Here is an 18,145-nt window from a genome sequence, read left to right on the forward strand (position 1 = left end):
CTTTTGTTTTAAATCTGCACCACTCAATAAGTACATCGAAATTCATTCGATATAAAATTAAAAATTAATTGAACCTAAATTTAAAATGTAAACTTAATTAATTTGATTAAAAAAAAATGTAAACTTAATTAATTTGATTTAAAAAAAATGTAAACTTAATTAATTTGATTAAAAAATTAATTAATTAGGTAATCTTGTCAAAACTTGACTATTAATATATTAATTAGTTTTTTTAATTTTTTTAGTTGAATTGATATGATTTTAATTTTTTTAAAAAAAATATGATAAACTTAAATATTAATCAGATCAATCTTTGTCGGGTTGATTTTTAAAAGTATATCCTCGTCATTCTACTTTAAAAGCATTTTTAAAAAAAAAATATTATTTTAAAAAATTAAATTGATAAAATATTATTTTGAATATTATAAATATGACCTTTTTTATTATATATACTCTAATAAAAAAAATTAAAAAAAACTAATTATATTGGAGCGAGAAAAATAAATGTTTTATTTTTTTAATAAATTTATTATTAATATTTTTATATAATTATATTTAATTGGTTTATTTTTTTTATGATGCATTTTATTAGTTTTGACTTTTTAAAAAGGAATAAGATTTATGGGAAAAAAAAGGTATTTTAGTATTTTATTTAATATTTCTTTTAAAATATATAAAATAAACCTGAAAGAATTTTTCATTTAATACACCCGTGGAGATACTGTGGGGCTGTATCAGCTAGATGTCCATTCTCTTGAACTTTCACCCACCAAGTGTCTGTAAGTCTCTCGTCTCTGCCATCTTCTTCCAATTTCGTGTAATTTCATGTTAAAGAAGGTAAAGATTTGATACCGACAAGCTCAACTCAAGAAACACCCACCTTGTCTTTGAGCTAATCTAATCTTCTTTACTCAATTGATTGCATTCATGCAACTTCAATTCGTTCTCGTGAACCCCTTTACTTTTCATCTCTAATGAAACACTTTTCTTCGTTTTCATTCACATTAGGGTGCATACAACATTTCCCACCTGCCCTTTTCTGTGGCCGTTCTTTGTTTCTTGAATGCTCCCCAACTGTTTGTGATAAAGTCTCTCAGACTTTTACTTGGTTCTTATATCACTGAAAAAACAATGGCTTTGAACCTGTCTTCCCCTTCCCAAACCGGTTGTTTCCTCAAGTACACCTTCCTCCCATCGAGTACTCCTTCTGAGCTACATGCAAATCCCTCCCTGACTTGTAGAAAACCCAGATACAAGCGTCTTTCCATATCTTGTTCAGCTCCAAAAATTGTTCGTGATGTTTCACTAGACAAGCACGTTGTGAGACAAAGTAGGATTCGGTTTGTTCAAAAGCTTAAAACGCTGCTGTTGTCCAAACCAAAACATTACATTCCGCTCCACATTCTTTCCAAATGCCGTTCCTATCTTTCACTCACGAAACCTTGTTCAATCCGCTCTATGATTTATCGTTACCCTTCCATTTTTGAAATATTTCCAATGCCGACACCTCCGTTGCCATTAAATGCCACCAAGCCTTACTATCAGCTGTGTGTTCGTCTGACCCCAGCTGCTGCAGCCCTTGCTGCACAGGAACTTCGTCTTCAGTCTGAAATTTCCACTGATTTAGCCAACAAACTGCAGAAGCTTCTCATGCTCTCTTCTCATCGCCGACTTGTCTTGTCGAAGCTGGTTCATCTTGCACCTGATCTCGGGCTTCCCGCTAATTTTCGATCTCGCCTCTGCAATGACCACCCTGATAAATTCAGGATTGTTGACACCTCGTACGGTCGTGCACTTGAGCTTGTATCGTGGGATGAACAGCTGGCTATTCCTTTGCCCGCTCCGAAAGTTTCTCGTGAGTTGATAGTGGACAGGCCTTTGAAATTCAAGCAGTTGACACTTCGAAAGGGTCTTAATTTGAAGAGACGTCACCGAGATTTCCTGGTCAAGTTGGGAGACTTGCCTGATGTGTGTCCATATAACACATGTTTAGAAGAATTTGCTAAGGAGTCCGTTGAGGCTGAGAAGAGAGCTTGTGCGGTTGTAAGAGAGGTGTTGGCCATGACAGTTGAAAAGAGGACTTTAATAGACCACTTGACACATTTCAGGAAGGAATTTGGGTTGTCCAACAAGTTGAGAGGGATGATTATAAGGCACCCAGAGTTATTTTATGTGAGCTTGAAGGGCCTAAGGGATTCTGTTTTCTTGGTCGAGGGATTTGATGAGAATGGTAAACTTCTGGAAAATGATCGAACTTCAGTCATAAAAGATCAGTTGATGAAGTTGGTCAGTGAAGCAAAGAGGTTGAGACGAGAAAGGAGAAAGCGCGGTAAGTATGGCGATGATACTGGAGACTCCATTGATGTTGATGAGAATGATGAATTGCTCGACGCTTTTGATGACTATGATGATGGTTTCGAGAATGTGTTTGACTCTGAAGATTCAGGCTTTGATTATGAATTTATCGACAAAGATGACAAATACAATGAGTTTGATGGTTATGGGAAGAATGGAGAGTTATGGACAGCTGATACTTCCTTTGATGGCACCAGTGATGGAGGAGGCTCCAGGGAACCTTGGTAGCATTGACTGATACTGTACTATTTATCTTTGCGAAATCTAGGTGTTTTAATGGCAGTGTGTGTATAATGTGAATGATGCTAGCAAATATCAGTGAATTATACTTCTTTTGAAGCTGGACCTTGCGAAGATGATCGAATCCCAAGTAGTGACCAAAAAGCTGTATGATCTCCAAGAAATAGATGGAAGTTTGTTAAAATGGTTTGGATGCTAATCTTGGCGTCCTAATTCCTTTGATGAAAGAGCTTTAAACCTTCGGCCTGCACGTCAAGCTTGTTCTTTATGCTACCACAGTAGCCACAAATCCTATAGATGTAGCATTTTCTCCTGGAGAATGTTCTCCTGTCTACTTGCTTGGTTCCAAAATGTGCATGGTCTTCTATATCCAGGCAGTGCAGGGGAAATGAAACTTGATCTGCTGCATGTGAACTGATGGGCTTTATGTACCAAGACCATGTAAGTGTTCTTTATTTTAAATATTAAAACAATTTAAAAACATTAGAAAAAAATTGAAGCAAAAAAATAAATAAATAAAAATTTAAGTTTTAAAAAAATACTTTTAAAATATAAAAAATAAACGGGATGAAATAGTTCTGAAAGTAGCTGCTTCAAATTTTTTAAAGAAATTAAAGAAAAAACACCAGCCTTTTATTATAAAAAAAATAGCGAGAAAACAAAGGAAAAGCTCAGTTACTCAGAGTTTAAACTTATATGTGGAGTTAATTACAACTTAATTTCTCTAGTTTAATGAAACTAATTAATTATTGCTTGTGGTTTCATAAACTACAGCATCTAATACTAATGTTTTTTTATATGTTTTTTATTTTAATTCAGCTATGAATTTCATTTCTTCTTCTTTTTTTGAAGAAAATAGAATAAATAAAAGAAAGTAATCACAGGCTCGAGGTTTATTATTATATCCTCGGGAGCCGATCCATGTCTCAATGTTTAAAATTAGGCTCGGGGAAGATACAAGAAATATAGATGATAAATACATTGACTATCCTACCCTTGCAAGAAATACAAGTGGGTTCAAAGCTGTATAGAGAGCTCTAAACCTTAAGGTAAATCATCTTCTTCCCTGGAGAGAAAATAAAAAATAAAAAAGATAAGTTAAGCATGTTTAAAGTGTGATTGTAGTTGTTTTTAAAGTATTTTTTATATCGAAATACATTAAAATAATATTTTTTTTATTTTTAAAAAATTAATTTTAAAATCGACGTATCAAAATCCAAAACACAAAAAAATATTAATTTTTAATAAAAACAAAAATTAAAAACTTAATATCCACAACATTTCCAAATAATATCTTTTCTCAAACTTAAATATTCTATGCAACCAAAAACACATACACGCACAATCTCACCAAACTCCCATCTCATAATTAAATTGACTTGTACATTATAAGATATACAACCGTTTCAAATGACTTAATTACGCACAATCTCACCAAACTCCCATCTCATAATTAAATTGACTTGTACATTATAAGATATACAACCGTTTCAAATGACTTAATTTATAAGGTATTGTTCAAATCCAACTTCTTATAGATTCTTATATCTTTCATTTTATAATAGCCTTGAAAATACCATATTTTTTTGAGAAAAAATTTAATTAAATTAGAAATTTTTTTTAAAAAACCATATAATACATAAATAAATATATGATTAATAATGGTAAAAAAGCTATTTAATTATATTGCATTTTAGAGTGACTAATCCAATACAATTAACTTTAATTAGGGTATTAAATGGTTATTTGAAAATACGGTTTTTTTAAGTATTTTTTATTTTAAAATGTATGAAAATATATTTTTTTTATTTTAAAAAATTATTTTTAATATTAATATATTAAAAAAATTTAAAAAATATTTTTTAAAAGAAATTAATTTTTTAAAAAAGTCGCTTAGAATGGAATGCAATTCCAATCTGATGCTAAATCTAACGGCACAAAAAGAGTTAAAGCCGAAACTAGGCATCACACCAAATTAAAACCCAGCTTGGCGGGACGAGAAGATAAACAAATGGAAAGTTTATTTTTTCCTCGGTCACTGCTTACCCTAGCCTAGCAGAAGCAGGAGGAGAGGGGGAGGAAATGTTGAGGGGACGGGAGAGCTTGATCCGATTGGTTGGTAAGCGCCGAAGATTCCTCCCCAATCGTAAATTTCTTCTTTCCGATTCCACTTCCATTTTCTCTCACTCTCACCCTCCTCAGGTACTCCTTGCACATCACCTCACCTCACCGATTATGATTTTCTTTATTATTTATTTTGATTTGTTATTTCAATCTTTTAATTTCTTCTCTCAGACGCCTTTGAGTGTGGGAAAAAGGGATGAAAATGAAGATGTAATAATAATGTCAATGGAGAGTGAACAGAAATCCAAATCACCGCAGTCTTCAGATTGGGTAACTTGCCCTGTTTGTTCCTCTAAACTTGCTGCTCAAGACCACATCATCAACTCTCATTTAGGTATAGATTTTTTTTTTTAATTAAGGTCGTTTATTATTAGGTTTAATTACTTAAATGAGATAGAGATACTATTCGAAATTGCTAGGTACCAAATATTGTCATTGCGTTAAGGGCTTATGATTTTTTTATTGTTTTGTTATTTATTGGTGTTTCTAGATGCATGCCTAACTAGAGGAACCAAACGGAAATTGACGCAGCGCACCCTCTTCCAACTCAACTTCTGCTCACAACCAATGGTGTGTAGCAGGTCTAGTGATGTAAAGAAGTTGGGAACAGGAAATGTACAGGAGGACGCGGCAGTTGGTTTTGACAATTCTACTGCAGTTGATGAAATTGAAGGTAATTTAGGCACATTGGTTCCAATGGGGGAGGCTGTTTTAGGAACTAGCATGGATGGTTCACCTATGAAACAAAAACTGATTGATGACGATGGGATCAACAGCCGAGTTGATTCCTCTTTGTTGAATTTGAGAAGTGAGGTCACGAAATGTATTGAGGCAGTAACTGTGGATGACATATCAGGGGAGACTGCTTTAGGAACTAGTGCTGGTGGTTCGACTATGAAGCAAAAACTGATTGATGATGATCGGATCAATGGCCAAGTTGATCCCTCTTTGTTGAATTTGAGAAGTGAGGTCATGAAATCTATTGAGGCTGTACCTGTGGGTGACATATCAGGGGTGTTTCTTGAAACCTTCATTGTTGGACGTAGATTTAGTGTTGAAAAGGAATTAAATCTTGGTGCAAACATCTGTCTTTTGAGAGAGACTGATAATGCCAAAGATCCCAATGCTATCCAGGTATATCTCATTTCTGCTTTGGTTTTTCCTTGAATTTCAGTTTTTTATAGATTAGTTTTAATGTTAAATCATGTGGTCATTTTGATTCAGGTTCTTTTGGCAGATTCCAGATGCTGTAAAGTGCTGGGTTATCTCCCCCGAGAATTAGCTCAATATTTGTCTCCTCTAATTGATAAGCACTCACTGACCTTTAAGGTAATATAGTTCTTAATTTGTGAAAATAATTCTATCCAAACTTGTATGTTTGAATTCTAGATTGTGTTTGATTAAAGTAGTGTAAAGAAATCAAAGGATGGGTGTCACTTCACTTATTTTCTTGCCATTGAATCTATTCTTGAATCTTGGTGTAGATATTGATAAATATGCACTGATCAATAAGTGATACAGAAAGAAGTGCCAGTGCTTCTTTTAACACCCCCCCCCCTCCAATATGATGATGCATAGTTTGCTGATATATTTTACCTGTCCTATTGACTCTGTCTACATTTATGGATTGTTTTCAATATATATATATATATATATATTGAAGTAATTTAGCAAGGGTAATTAGTACTGCTGTGTTGTGAAAGTTTTCAAAGTTAAATTTTTACTCAAGGTAAACAGAAGAACTAAAAATTGTTCAAGTATATATATCTGAAAATTTGTTTTCTTAAAGAGAGAATTAATTGCCCCTGACCCCAAGGAAAGAAGTTCCTGCTCAATATTTGTTGCTCTCAGAATTGTGCACAAAACATGATGAATAGTTACCATTGTTACTTTTATGTCTGTTTACTCCTGACCAAACCTAATCTTACTATCATGTGTTTGTTCAAATCAAATGAGAACATGATGAATGGTTGCCACTCCCAAACAATTATAATCCCATCAGGATTGTTTTGCAGGGATGCATAACTTCTGTTCCAAAACATTATCTTGATGTTGTTCCCATTCAAATTGAATGTTGCGAAGTTATGTTACAAAGCAATAAAGACCATACTGAAATTGAGGACTTCACATGTTCATGGAAAGATGTTCTTCATGTGGCTGAATCTGCCAAGAATTATCCGCCTAGTATGACGAAATATCAACAAAACTTTTGGGTGTTGATACAAGAGGTTTTAAAAAGTAATCCCCATCTTTTCACCAATGATGAAAAAATGTTTTTAGGTATAAACTCTGCTATCTAGTTTAATACTTCATCACTTTCTTCTCTTCTTTATAATTTCTAACTATTTCATTGTTATTTATCAACAGAATCATTTATTTCTCTATCAGATGACAGTCAGAGGCTTTTTGTTCGGCTCTATACACGTAAAGGTTATTTTTTTATCTTGTCAAAAATTTATACTATAGAGAAACCAAGACCTGGATTAATAGGCAAGCTGACAATTATGAGAACAACTAGAATGGGAAGTTATCTGCACCACAAGAACAAGGAGTTTTTAAGGTTTGAGCCTTCAAAGCATAACTTCTTGGGTGATGATGATTGGAAAATTTTCATAATATGAAAAACAATATTTACCATACTCTACCCAGAACCCAGTAAATGCGAATTTCATCTCTTTTCTCTCTCCCCCTACTCTTTTTTTTTTTTCCGGTCTTCCCAGATAAAAGGAAGGACCTAGAAATTCTTTATTTTGTTCTCTTTTGGTGATGCATATAAAAGCACCGTGCTCTTTACTAGTGGTGCTTAAATGAACCTCAAAGATAAAACCTGCATGGGTCACTTTAAAGCACTGTGATGGAGTTGTTAAACATTGCCCAAGTTGGATGTTTGAACAAAAATATGATGAATTGGACCCTTGGCTAGGCCATGTTTTAAATTTAATTGCTTGAGCAATTGAACTGGTAAATTTCATCGATTTCACAAGCACAAACCTTGAACCAATGGCCTAAGGATTGAGACTTTTGTATGGTCAAGGTCAATCCTCTAACAATTATGCTCAGTGGTTTCATGGCTTGTCTCATAAACTTGGGAATTTGTGGCTTCTCTGGGAAGTTTGGTTATAGTAATTTAAACAGATATATTTATATTAGGCCTTGAAATTCAAGAAAATCAAACAAATGGTTTCTTTATTGAGATTTGTTAATGTCTTGTATAAGTGGGACCCAAGAGTATGTCATTGCGTCCATCTTTCTTGTTGTTGCCAAGCTTTTAAGGAAAGCCAGCAATGATTTTTCAAGGAGCTGATTTAGTTTGAACAAGTAGTGGACTCTGTGCCACATATCAAGGCAGCAAAGGAGAGGGAAAAAAAATAAAAAATATATTGCTATGCTCGTTTTTATGATGTATTCAACTGTGGTAAGAGTTCTTTTATTTGGTTTGTATTTTTGGCTTATAAGAGAGAAGATATTAATGTGTTGGCTTAGTTCTTTCTTGACTTAACTAAGTGCTTGTACATAGAGTAAATGAAATTTAGGTATATTGGCTTTTAGGATGAGATAACAATTTGAGTGACCACTGTAACTTCTCATTTTCTCATAATGAAGGTTTTCTTTAATCATTGTTGCTGGTGGAAGTGCTTGAAACTATCTTATTTCTCTACCTGCCTATTGGTTTAAATATTGACATTGTCTCCACATATATACTTACACTCTAATAAATCACCTTCTTACGGTAAATGTAAATTTAGATATCCATCCCCAATACTATAACATGCATTTTGCTATTCTTATTTTAGGACCATGGTTTCGGATGTCCAATATTTCATACCCAGAAGTTGCCGATTCTCAGCAGGCTATCAAGGATCTTTCTGGTATTTAAACTATTTTTATAATTTTTTCTATAACTTAATATTGAATTTCTGAATGTGGCTTTTGATGGCAAGGTTTTTTTTTTCCTTTCTTGTCATATCAGCAATGGGTTATATGTGCTCCTTTAAAGGAGTGGATGAACTACAAGAGAATTACATGGAAAAGATTTTGAATTTACTCACCGTGTCTGAGCTACGTGAAATTGCATCCATGTCCAAGGTTTGCATTTGTATCATATTTTCCAAAGTACTTGACCTAATCCTATTTCCACTGTTGCATAAGCATTGATTTCTGACAAGGGCATCAGGCATATGTTGTTGTGTAATGTGTTGGAGAAGTATTGCTGAAGAGCAGTATTTAATACTAAACACACTCAACTAGAGATTAAGTGTTTCTCTATAACTCCCACACCATTAGTGCGTGCTACATAGGTATGCTCCCAGGCCCATTGAAAACTCTAGTCTACTTCCTTGTACAAGAAGAAGTGAGCCATTGGTACACTTAGTTTTATTTATCAATTTTCTAGCTACAGATGCTGCTTGTTGATCCATAAAAGATTTCTCTGTGTCATGGTTATGAATTTGCAATGTCATAGTAGATTCCAGAAGTACAATTGTGATTCTAATTTTTAGTAGTCTATATTTTTTTTCCCACAATTGTAGTCACTCCGTCCCACAAAGAGGGTCCTATGCACAAATGTTAAAAAAAAAGGTTTCTTTACATTTTGTTTCTTGAACTCATATTATAGGTTCTTTGAAGTTTTATAGGATACTAGAGCTTGTAGCTAAAAAAATATTGTTACTACTACTATTATTATTTATTTTATAATTTACTATTTTAGAAAAACAAGGTCGTAATGCATTCTCTTGCTTACTAGCAGAAAATCTTGTACTAGTTTAGCAAATCTCTTACTACTTTAGAAAAACAAATTTGGCTTTGGATGACTACACAGTGAGATTTTCTGTCGACAGATACGGATCAAACATCTTTTACATGCTTGATGATCAAGACTTTATCCTTTTATGCACAAAAGAATGTTAAAAACAGACAAACTCAACAAATACAGTGCTTCCTTGGTCCTTAATTGATTTTTGCTTGCACACACATGATCAGGTCTTTTCTAAAAAGTTAACATAATCCATGATTTATGAAGTTCTCTTGTGCTGTTTATTGAACATTTCAAAGTCTCAGTTCCCATTCTTTTTCTTGGTTTATAGCTTTACCAATCTACTTCTCATCTAAAGTGTCTTTCATGGTTTGATCTTTTCCAGAATGTAAAATAAAAAAATGAATTAATCAAAATGTATTTGTGAGTGAATATTCTACAATATGACTGATTTCATGTTTGGAATGGTACTAAATACTAAACTACAGTCAATAATTTCAGTATTCATCAGTCAATTCTGTGATGTGGTTCGCTAAATAAGCATGTGTCCTATGACATTCAACTAAGCAAACAAAATAGTAGTCCTTTCCTGATTAAGTCTACAGTACATAATGGACAATTGACTTATTTGACACATCATGAACATCTGTTTTAGAAAGTGTTCTTGAACTGTGTCTGAAGATGAATCATCAAAGAAATGCCTTAGAGCACTATAAATATTGCCACAGTTCTGCATGTTTGCACCTAGATGGAAAATTTCAAAGGCTGCACTTCCTTATGCCATTTATGCTTCCATGCTAGAGGCAATGTGCTCAAATTCGAAAGGCTTCAAATGGAGGGAAAGCAAAGAGAAATTGAGAGTAAAATGTCATGGTTTTAAATTTCATGTAGACAAACTAACTTTAAGAAATATATTGATCTAGGTCTTCAGATGGTTCCTTATGTTTGCTTTTTAAGAGGCTTGAATATCTTATGGGGATAGGAAGTGACAAATTCATGGAGGGTTACAGGTTCACAGCTTTTACTTCTGTTATGTGATTTCCCTATTCTGTAATTTGGATATTTAAATGAAGTGTGCATGATAATTATGTCCTAAAAAATAAAACCCATGTTTAATTGCGGCTGTAAATCAGTACATGGAGGCAACACAATCTTTTTTTATATTAAAAATTCTTATAATGATGCAATATGCTCTTCTTGTTTCTCTGATGGAACTTCTTTGTAATTTTCTGTGCTTTATTGAGGCTTCAGAATGGTACTCGTGCTACAAGAAAACAGGATCTTATTGCATCTGTTTTTTCATCCTATGAAGATGGAGTATGGTATTAATATTCTTTTTTCTGTTAGATGATGTGCTTCTCCTCTTGGTGTGTCAATGAGTATCGCAATTAATATCTTTCATGTTGATTTTGATCTTGCCAGCCCATTCCTACCGATTGCTATTTTGGATAGAACAGGAATTTGTATTAAGATATCTTCAAAAGCTGAGTCCCTTATCTGGCGCACTGAGGTGTTCTTTACTTTCCATTGCTTGAGTTAGTCATGGTGGAAATAAGACAAGGATGTTGATCTGGTTTACAACTAAGGTGTTCTTTGAATTTCATTCCTATGCAGAGACTTTTCTTCCTGAATGGAGAGCAGGATCTTTCAGCATTCCTACTAGTTGATTTGGGCATCATCAAGTATCCAGCATACCACTGCATAATATCGGAACAAATTTTCTCAGCTCGAAGTGACCTTATAGCTTATGAAGAGGTGCTATATTTCTATGAGAATTTGCCTTTAAAGTCTTGCTGCTTTTTACCTTCATTAACACTTCATGTTTTACAGGCAATTGAAGTGGCACAAATGATGGATGAATCTCTTGATGAAAACAAAAGTGAATCAGTACTTAGATGCATAAAGATAGCTGAGTCTCGTATGTCTCATACTAAAGCAAGTCACTCAACAGCCTCTGAATTAGTGACTGCTTTTTTCTCATGCTTTTCAGCATCCTGGGTATACTCTAAAGTGGTCTTTCTAGGAGTTTCTTTTCTTGAGCACGAGCGGAGGTACATAATTTATAATTTAGCCTGGCGTTTATGAAATTTTGTAGTGCAATTGGATTGTTTCTCTCTTTATTTTAAGATTTGCAAACTTGCTTTTTTTCTTTTTATTTATTTTATTGTATAGAAAATCATGAGTGCCCACTCCTCTTGCTGGGCAGCACTTTTTATTCTCTTCATGTTTCTACCATTTTAACTTTTTTTTATTCAAATGAATGGTCTCATCCCTATAGACATCAAAATAAAGAAATATAATAAGTTTTCATCCCTTCCCCCAAACAACACAGGGAAGTTCTTGGCTCCACCCGCCCGCCCCTTATAGTGTCTTTGCAAATTTCAGAAGCAGTTCATTCTGCAGCATATGTTTTCTTTGCAAGTGAAATTTAGTAAAGTTGAGATACTTCTGAGTTCTGAATGATCTTTTTTTTTTAAGTTACGAGGAAATTATGCATATCAAATCAGTACGATGGGTAACTATGCATGATCATGTGATAGAATTTATATTTGCTTGTTGATACATGTATAAATTCATGCATATCAAATCAGTATGGTGGGTAACTATGCATGATCATGTGGTAGAATTTATATATGCTTGTTTATACATGTATAAATTCATTCTGGAAAAACCATTGTGACTACTTTGGTCTTTCAAGTGACTGATATTGATTCCAAATAAATAAAGTTGATCGTGTGCTTGTGCAATGTCAGTTCTCCTACATTTTTTGAACTAGAAACCTCATAGATATTATTGAAGTTAGCTGTGTCAGTGCTACATTGATATTTTGTGCTCAGAAACTTGTTGCTGCATTTTTAAGGTAAGGTACAAAAGCCGCCTCAGAAATTATTTTCCACCATCAAAGGCTCCTACACCATATTTCAAATCTAAAACTCATAAGATAGATGCAGACCAGAAAAATCAACCATCATTTTCAACCATTTTAAATAATTTCTTTTAACCAAAAAGCCCTTCAATATACTTGCTAATTGATGGGAAAGTGGAAAAGATGTGGCAGCAATGACGATTGTGCTGGTGGTTTTGGCGGCTGTACAATGCATCTCTTTTCTCTCTTTTGCTCTTTTCATCCAATTTGTTGTTTTGCTTCCTGGGGTTGATTAGCACTGTTCTAAATCATATACCAAGAGCAGAAAGAACAGTCAAAGAATGAAAAGTTGCTTCAGAGTATATTTGTGGATATCCTTTTAGGATGTTGGAAGGGGTGCTGATTGGTCAATGGCAATCTGATGTTGGATGATTCCTGCTCTAATTCTGCAAAGCATTTTCTTGTGTAAACAATGGATTTTTTCTTTTCCTTTTTGATACAAATGTCTTACAGAAAGATTTTATCCTGGTTTTCAGAATCAAATTTGGTGGGTGCTATGGTCAAAGCCAAAAATCTATTTGCACAGAATTTTTTGGTAACAAAATTGTTGTTCAGCTGTATAATAATGTATATCCATTTAAGGACAGTTGTATTATTTTGAGCAAGGCATCTCTCTTCTGTTTGTGTTTAAGGAAATAGTTCTTGGTAATGGAAGTGCAAATGCACCCTCATGTTCTCCTGTTGATTACTCTGCAAGTCAAAATCTGTTTTGTTTGTAGTATCATGTGAATTATTAAATAAGACAATTAGAGTATCATGAAAACGGTGCTGCATTATGTGCATTTACATGAAATATGTCTAAATGAACTGAAGTTCTCTTCAGGTACAAGGATGCAATTAATTTGTTGAAGAGGTTGCTTTTTATTTTCACTTGTGATGGAAGAAGGGGGAACTGGACACTGAGATTGTCTATTGATTTGGAGCACATGGGTTGTCCCAATGAGAGCCTTTTAGTTGCTGAAGATGGGTTACTGGATCCATGGGTACGTGCTGGTTCAAGAATGGCATTGCAAAGGCGTGCTCTTCGCCTGGGAAAACCACCAAGGCGCTGGAAAGTTCCTAGTTTCTCATTGTTTATCAAGAGGAAGATCAGAGAGGTAACTGATTGGGTGATTCTTTCAGATTTGGGATGCTAGTGAACTTGAAGTTCAATGTTAATAACTCAAAATATGCCATCATCCAACAATGTTCTGTTTTACAAATTCCCACTGTTAATATAGGTTCATATTCAAGGAAGACCTTTGAACTGTGAAGCTGGAATAAAGAGCAGATTCTATGGAGAAGATGGGGCACAATGCGGAGTTGAGCAGCTTGCTTTACAGTATTATGCTGGTGAAGGTGGTGGATGGCAGGGTGTTCATACAGAGAGTGGAATTTGGTTAACAATTTTTGCGCTTCTTATGTGGGACATTATATTTTCTGATTTTCCAAATGTCTTCCGCAACAGATTTCAGGTATGGCTTGTATTTAAGCTGTAAAATTCTCATCTTTTGGGTTTTGGCATGTTTGGCTGCAAAATATTGATGCTCAAAACTTCATGGTAGACAACTAGCCTATCATAATGCACAAGTTATACTGTTGTTAACAGCTGCTGCCCCATCATCAGTCTATCAGAATAGTCTTGTCATTGTTGTATTGAAGATATTTTAAAAAAACTATTGCGATTGTGGAAGAGAAGTTTAGAAATGGTAGTGGGGTTGGAAGTGGGTCTAGCCCCCCCCCCCCCCCCCACCCCATCAATAATAGGGCCGGCATCAGGTTTCCCTAGTCGGGGGGAACAAGACAGTTCAAGTTTCCCTGCAGATTTCTTTTATTTTTAATCATTTAGTTTTATGTTCAAGATTTTCATTATATAATGATTTATTGAAAATGAATTTCTAAAACAAAATAAAACCTTACGAGAACTTATGAATATTTGTTAAGTTTTGACTTCCATTTCCATGGTTGTTTTGAAAATGTTTGAAATTTTTTTTATCTTCAAATTAATTATTATTTTATATGTTTTGGGATTATTTTGAATGCTGATATCAAAAATAAATTTAAAAAAATGAAAAAAACATAATTTTGATGTGTTTTCAAGCGAAAAACATTTTAAAAAACAATCTCTACCACATTCTTAAGCAGACACTAAGAGCTTCTTCTCAATGTAGTTTCAGTGTATTTGTTACTCAATTCTTCATCTGTTTTTCCCTTTTGTTCTGTGTATTTTGTTGCTTGACTCCAACTTTTGCCTATTTTTATAGAATTTAGAAAAATATATATATTTTTTATTTTATTTTGCAGACTGCTCCCTTGGATTTAGAGACCGATAACTTCTATCCAGCAAGAAAGAACCTTATAGAATCCCAGTTGCAGAAAATTTATGATGGCATGGCGGAGATGATCCTCATCACATCATGGGAATTGTATTCAGGAACAGCTTGTAGGGGTGTTAATTGGGACCGGCATTCTCTCCCGGAACTTCGAGCCGCTGTTACCTGCGTTGGAGGCCCTTGTTTGGCCTCTCTCTGCCGCCACCTTGCTCAAGATTATCGGAGCTGGTCCAGTGGAATGCCAGATTTGTTGCTGTGGCGCTTCCATGGAGAATACAAAGGTGAAGCCAAGCTTGTCGAAGTTAAAGGCCCCAGGGATTGCCTCTCTGAGCAGCAACGAGCATGGTTGCTGCTACTAATGGATTGTGGGTTCAACACTGAAGTGTGTAAAGTAAACATTATGCCATTATCCACGTGATGACAAGCTGGTGCTCGTAAGACTGTTCGGACATGCAAGGATACTTGCAGAAGCTTACAGAAGCCAGTTGATGGAGTATCATACAGATGGCTTCACTTGCAATTATTGTCTACTTCAACGCATAAAGTTTCCAGGGGAGGGCCTCAATTAGGAAATTGCCGTTTAGGAAAGCAGCCCAAACAACATTTTACAAAAAAATGAATTTTTTTATTAAAAAATAATTTTTTTATATTTTTTAAATAATTTTTTTATATTTTTATATGTTAATCAATACTTACTACTATCGAGATGCTCATAATTGTTTTGTAGCAAAAAGGAGACATATTTTTGACGTTACATAATGTACATGTTGATGTAATGATGACATTAGCTACTAATGTGAACATAAGAGTACAAGTGTCCACGCTAGCTAAGTAGGATGGTGGTTAGGGTTTTTCTTTCATTATCTTGGCATCTCATGGGTTTTGGTTTTTATTTTGTGGTGTTGAAGCCTTCGAGGTTGACAATATGATAATAATTATGATTTAAAATATATTTTATTTAAAAATATATTAAAATAATATTTTATTATTATTTTTTAAAAAAGTATTTTTAATATTATTATATTAAAAGAATTTAAAAACATAAAAAAAAATTAATTTTAAATAAAAAAATATAATTTTCAAATAGAAGACGATTGCTTTTAGAAATTCTCAAAGTTAGCTTCTCTAGAAGTCTCCATCAACAAGAATGTGTATGGTGATGATGATGGGTGTGGGTTTCTATAATTTTTTTTATTATGCATGGAAGCATGAGGAAGGCAACTTAGATATATCATTTTATATGTATGCAATGTGGCTTACACAACCATATGTAATAATTCCATTACCTCATTAACTCTTTTTATGTGCTTGAAGATCACTGCCCGCCATGATGGGAAATCAGGCTGTTCACTATGTCCCTCACCTTTACCTATAAAATGAATCCCACTAGTGTTTTGTGATCTTCAATTTTATCAAGACACAAAAAATCAGGTTATTAATCTCAACTCTGCTCTTTATTTATTGGATTAACTCAAGTTAATTTAAGGGATAATTTTAAAAAAAAATCAAAATAATATTATTTTAAAAAAATAAAAGTTAATGGCAAACTCTATGTCAAGTTTTATTAAAATATAATAAAGATATACTAGATTTCAAGTTAGTTTATCTAACTAAATTTAATAATAACAAGAAAAATTATTTATGTTAATTGTAAGAAAAATCAATTTTAAAAACCAACCAAGTTTTGTATGTATTCAAAATTTTTTATTCTCAATCAAACCTCTCTAGAGTAATATATTTATTTGTTAAACGCATGTTATACCATTCTTTTTATAAGCTTAAAAGGCACTTGGGAAGATCTGATTTTTCGAGGCAATAGAAAAATAGAGGGGTATATTTTTCAATCATATTGTGCATTTTAAACGCAAATATTCAATCATGAGTGCAAACTAGCTACTTCAAGCTTTTAAAAAATAAGAAATGAAGAAAAAAAAACCAAGAAATCACCCTCTCTAGAGTAATGAATAAATTTCATAATCGTCAACCACAAAATTTGAATTGTCACAAGCTCTTGGTCATAAAAAATAAAGAGTTTTTCTAATTAAAAATGAGATTAGAACAATTTTTCTATTAATTTATTTTTTAAAGGTAGAGCCAATGACATATTCTATCGAATTTAAAAAACTAAGATCTCATTCAATACTTGCCTAGTAGCCAACAATAAATAAAAAAAAAACATAAAACACAATTTTTTAGTGTGATAACTTTTTACCGGGTTTCAAAACGACGATCATTCACTAGTTTTGTCTAAATTTTCAGTTGGGTTCCATTGTTTGATGTTATTCGAGAGCTTGAACATAGTGAGGGTTTTTTTTTTTTTTTTCCTTCTTTTTTTACCCCTTAATAATAAGAACAGGAATGGGCGTCACACACGCATATTTTGCTTTTTATTTGCGGGACACACTTATATTTATTTATTTTCCTGGTATTATTCATTTTTTTATATATAATTATAAAATTTGGGTTGGTTTGAAACGACAACGGAGTCGTGCCTTTTCAATTACGAAAGATTAAAATAATATTGTTCTAACTAAATATTTTTATAAAAAATTAATGAATTAGGTGATAAGTTTTGAATATGATAAGGATCTGGAATTGAATTTCTGATTGAGTCAACCGAATATTTTTCATTCTCTAAATTTTTTTAACCCAAATCAATTTAGACATGAGATCCCAAATCAATATGTTGGAACGGTACAGTTTTATAAGTGTGCTTCTAAATTTAGTACTATTATAAATTGGAACAATGAAATAACTATTTTGTTCTTGGCAGCAACATGTAAATGGACTTGGCAACGCGGGTATAATATTATTTTTGTTGTTTGGTAACCATTAAAATGACTATTATGACCTTGGAGGCAAAAAAAAAAAAAAAAACACTGAAGCGAAGGGTTAGTATAATTACCATAAAACCCTTAGATGAGAATTGTCTCTCCATAGGCCTAAAGGTTTTTTTTTTTGTTATTATAAAGTATTTAACATAAATAAAATATTATTTAGTCTGAATAAGCGAGTTATGCATAGTATTCACATAAACACACATGGATTCTCTTAGTATTTTTGGATGACGTGTTTTGGTGGTCAAACTCTATCTTCAATAACAATGTTTTAACCCTCACAATATCGTCTTCATTTTTGGATGGCATGTGTAGAAAAAATATGTTGAGTTTTGTGTTAGTGGTCATTTCTTTTTTTTCTCCTTTCTTTTCTCTTTCTTTCTTAGTTTTAGAGTCAACCTCAATATATTTTTGAAGCATCATTTTGATTTATTTTTCTTTCAAATTTAATGCTTATTTTTTTTATTTTTATTTTTTTATTTTAGATTCTCCGTGCAATAGAATTTTCTTTTCGATTTAATCCTCCTTTGGTTTTTTCAGTTTTTAGATTTTGATTCATATTTTTATTCTTTTGATTTTTTTAATTGTTCTCTCAACT

General features: G+C 33.1%; 2 protein-coding genes across 2 annotated transcripts; both read left to right on the top strand.

Annotated features, from left to right (window-relative positions):
* Positions 1 to 713: 713 nt before the first annotated feature.
* LOC118043966 (protein WHAT'S THIS FACTOR 1 homolog, chloroplastic) lies at positions 714 to 2,694 on the top strand. The gene has a single exon (XM_035052088.2). The coding sequence runs from the start codon at positions 1,132 to 1,134 to the stop codon at positions 2,581 to 2,583; it is 1,452 nt and encodes a 483-aa protein (XP_034907979.1). The 5' UTR covers positions 714 to 1,131; the 3' UTR covers positions 2,584 to 2,694.
* Positions 2,695 to 4,569: 1,875 nt separating this feature from the next.
* Positions 4,570 to 15,486, top strand: LOC118043974 (fanconi-associated nuclease 1 homolog). Its single transcript, XM_035052101.2, has 15 exons — positions 4,570 to 4,797; positions 4,891 to 5,053; positions 5,210 to 5,853; positions 5,944 to 6,048; positions 6,735 to 6,999; positions 7,087 to 7,149; positions 8,514 to 8,588; positions 8,690 to 8,805; positions 10,724 to 10,794; positions 10,895 to 10,982; positions 11,087 to 11,227; positions 11,303 to 11,523; positions 13,222 to 13,495; positions 13,619 to 13,852; positions 14,682 to 15,486. The coding sequence occupies exons 1-15, from the start codon at positions 4,678 to 4,680 to the stop codon at positions 15,126 to 15,128; spliced, it is 3,027 nt and encodes a 1,008-aa protein (XP_034907992.1). The 5' UTR covers positions 4,570 to 4,677; the 3' UTR covers positions 15,129 to 15,486.
* The last annotated feature ends 2,659 nt before the right edge of the window (positions 15,487 to 18,145 follow it).

The sequence above is a fragment of the Populus alba genome, chromosome 2 (assembly GCF_005239225.2).
Source record: "Populus alba chromosome 2, ASM523922v2, whole genome shotgun sequence".
In the NCBI taxonomy this organism is placed as follows: Eukaryota; Viridiplantae; Streptophyta; class Magnoliopsida; order Malpighiales; family Salicaceae; genus Populus; species Populus alba.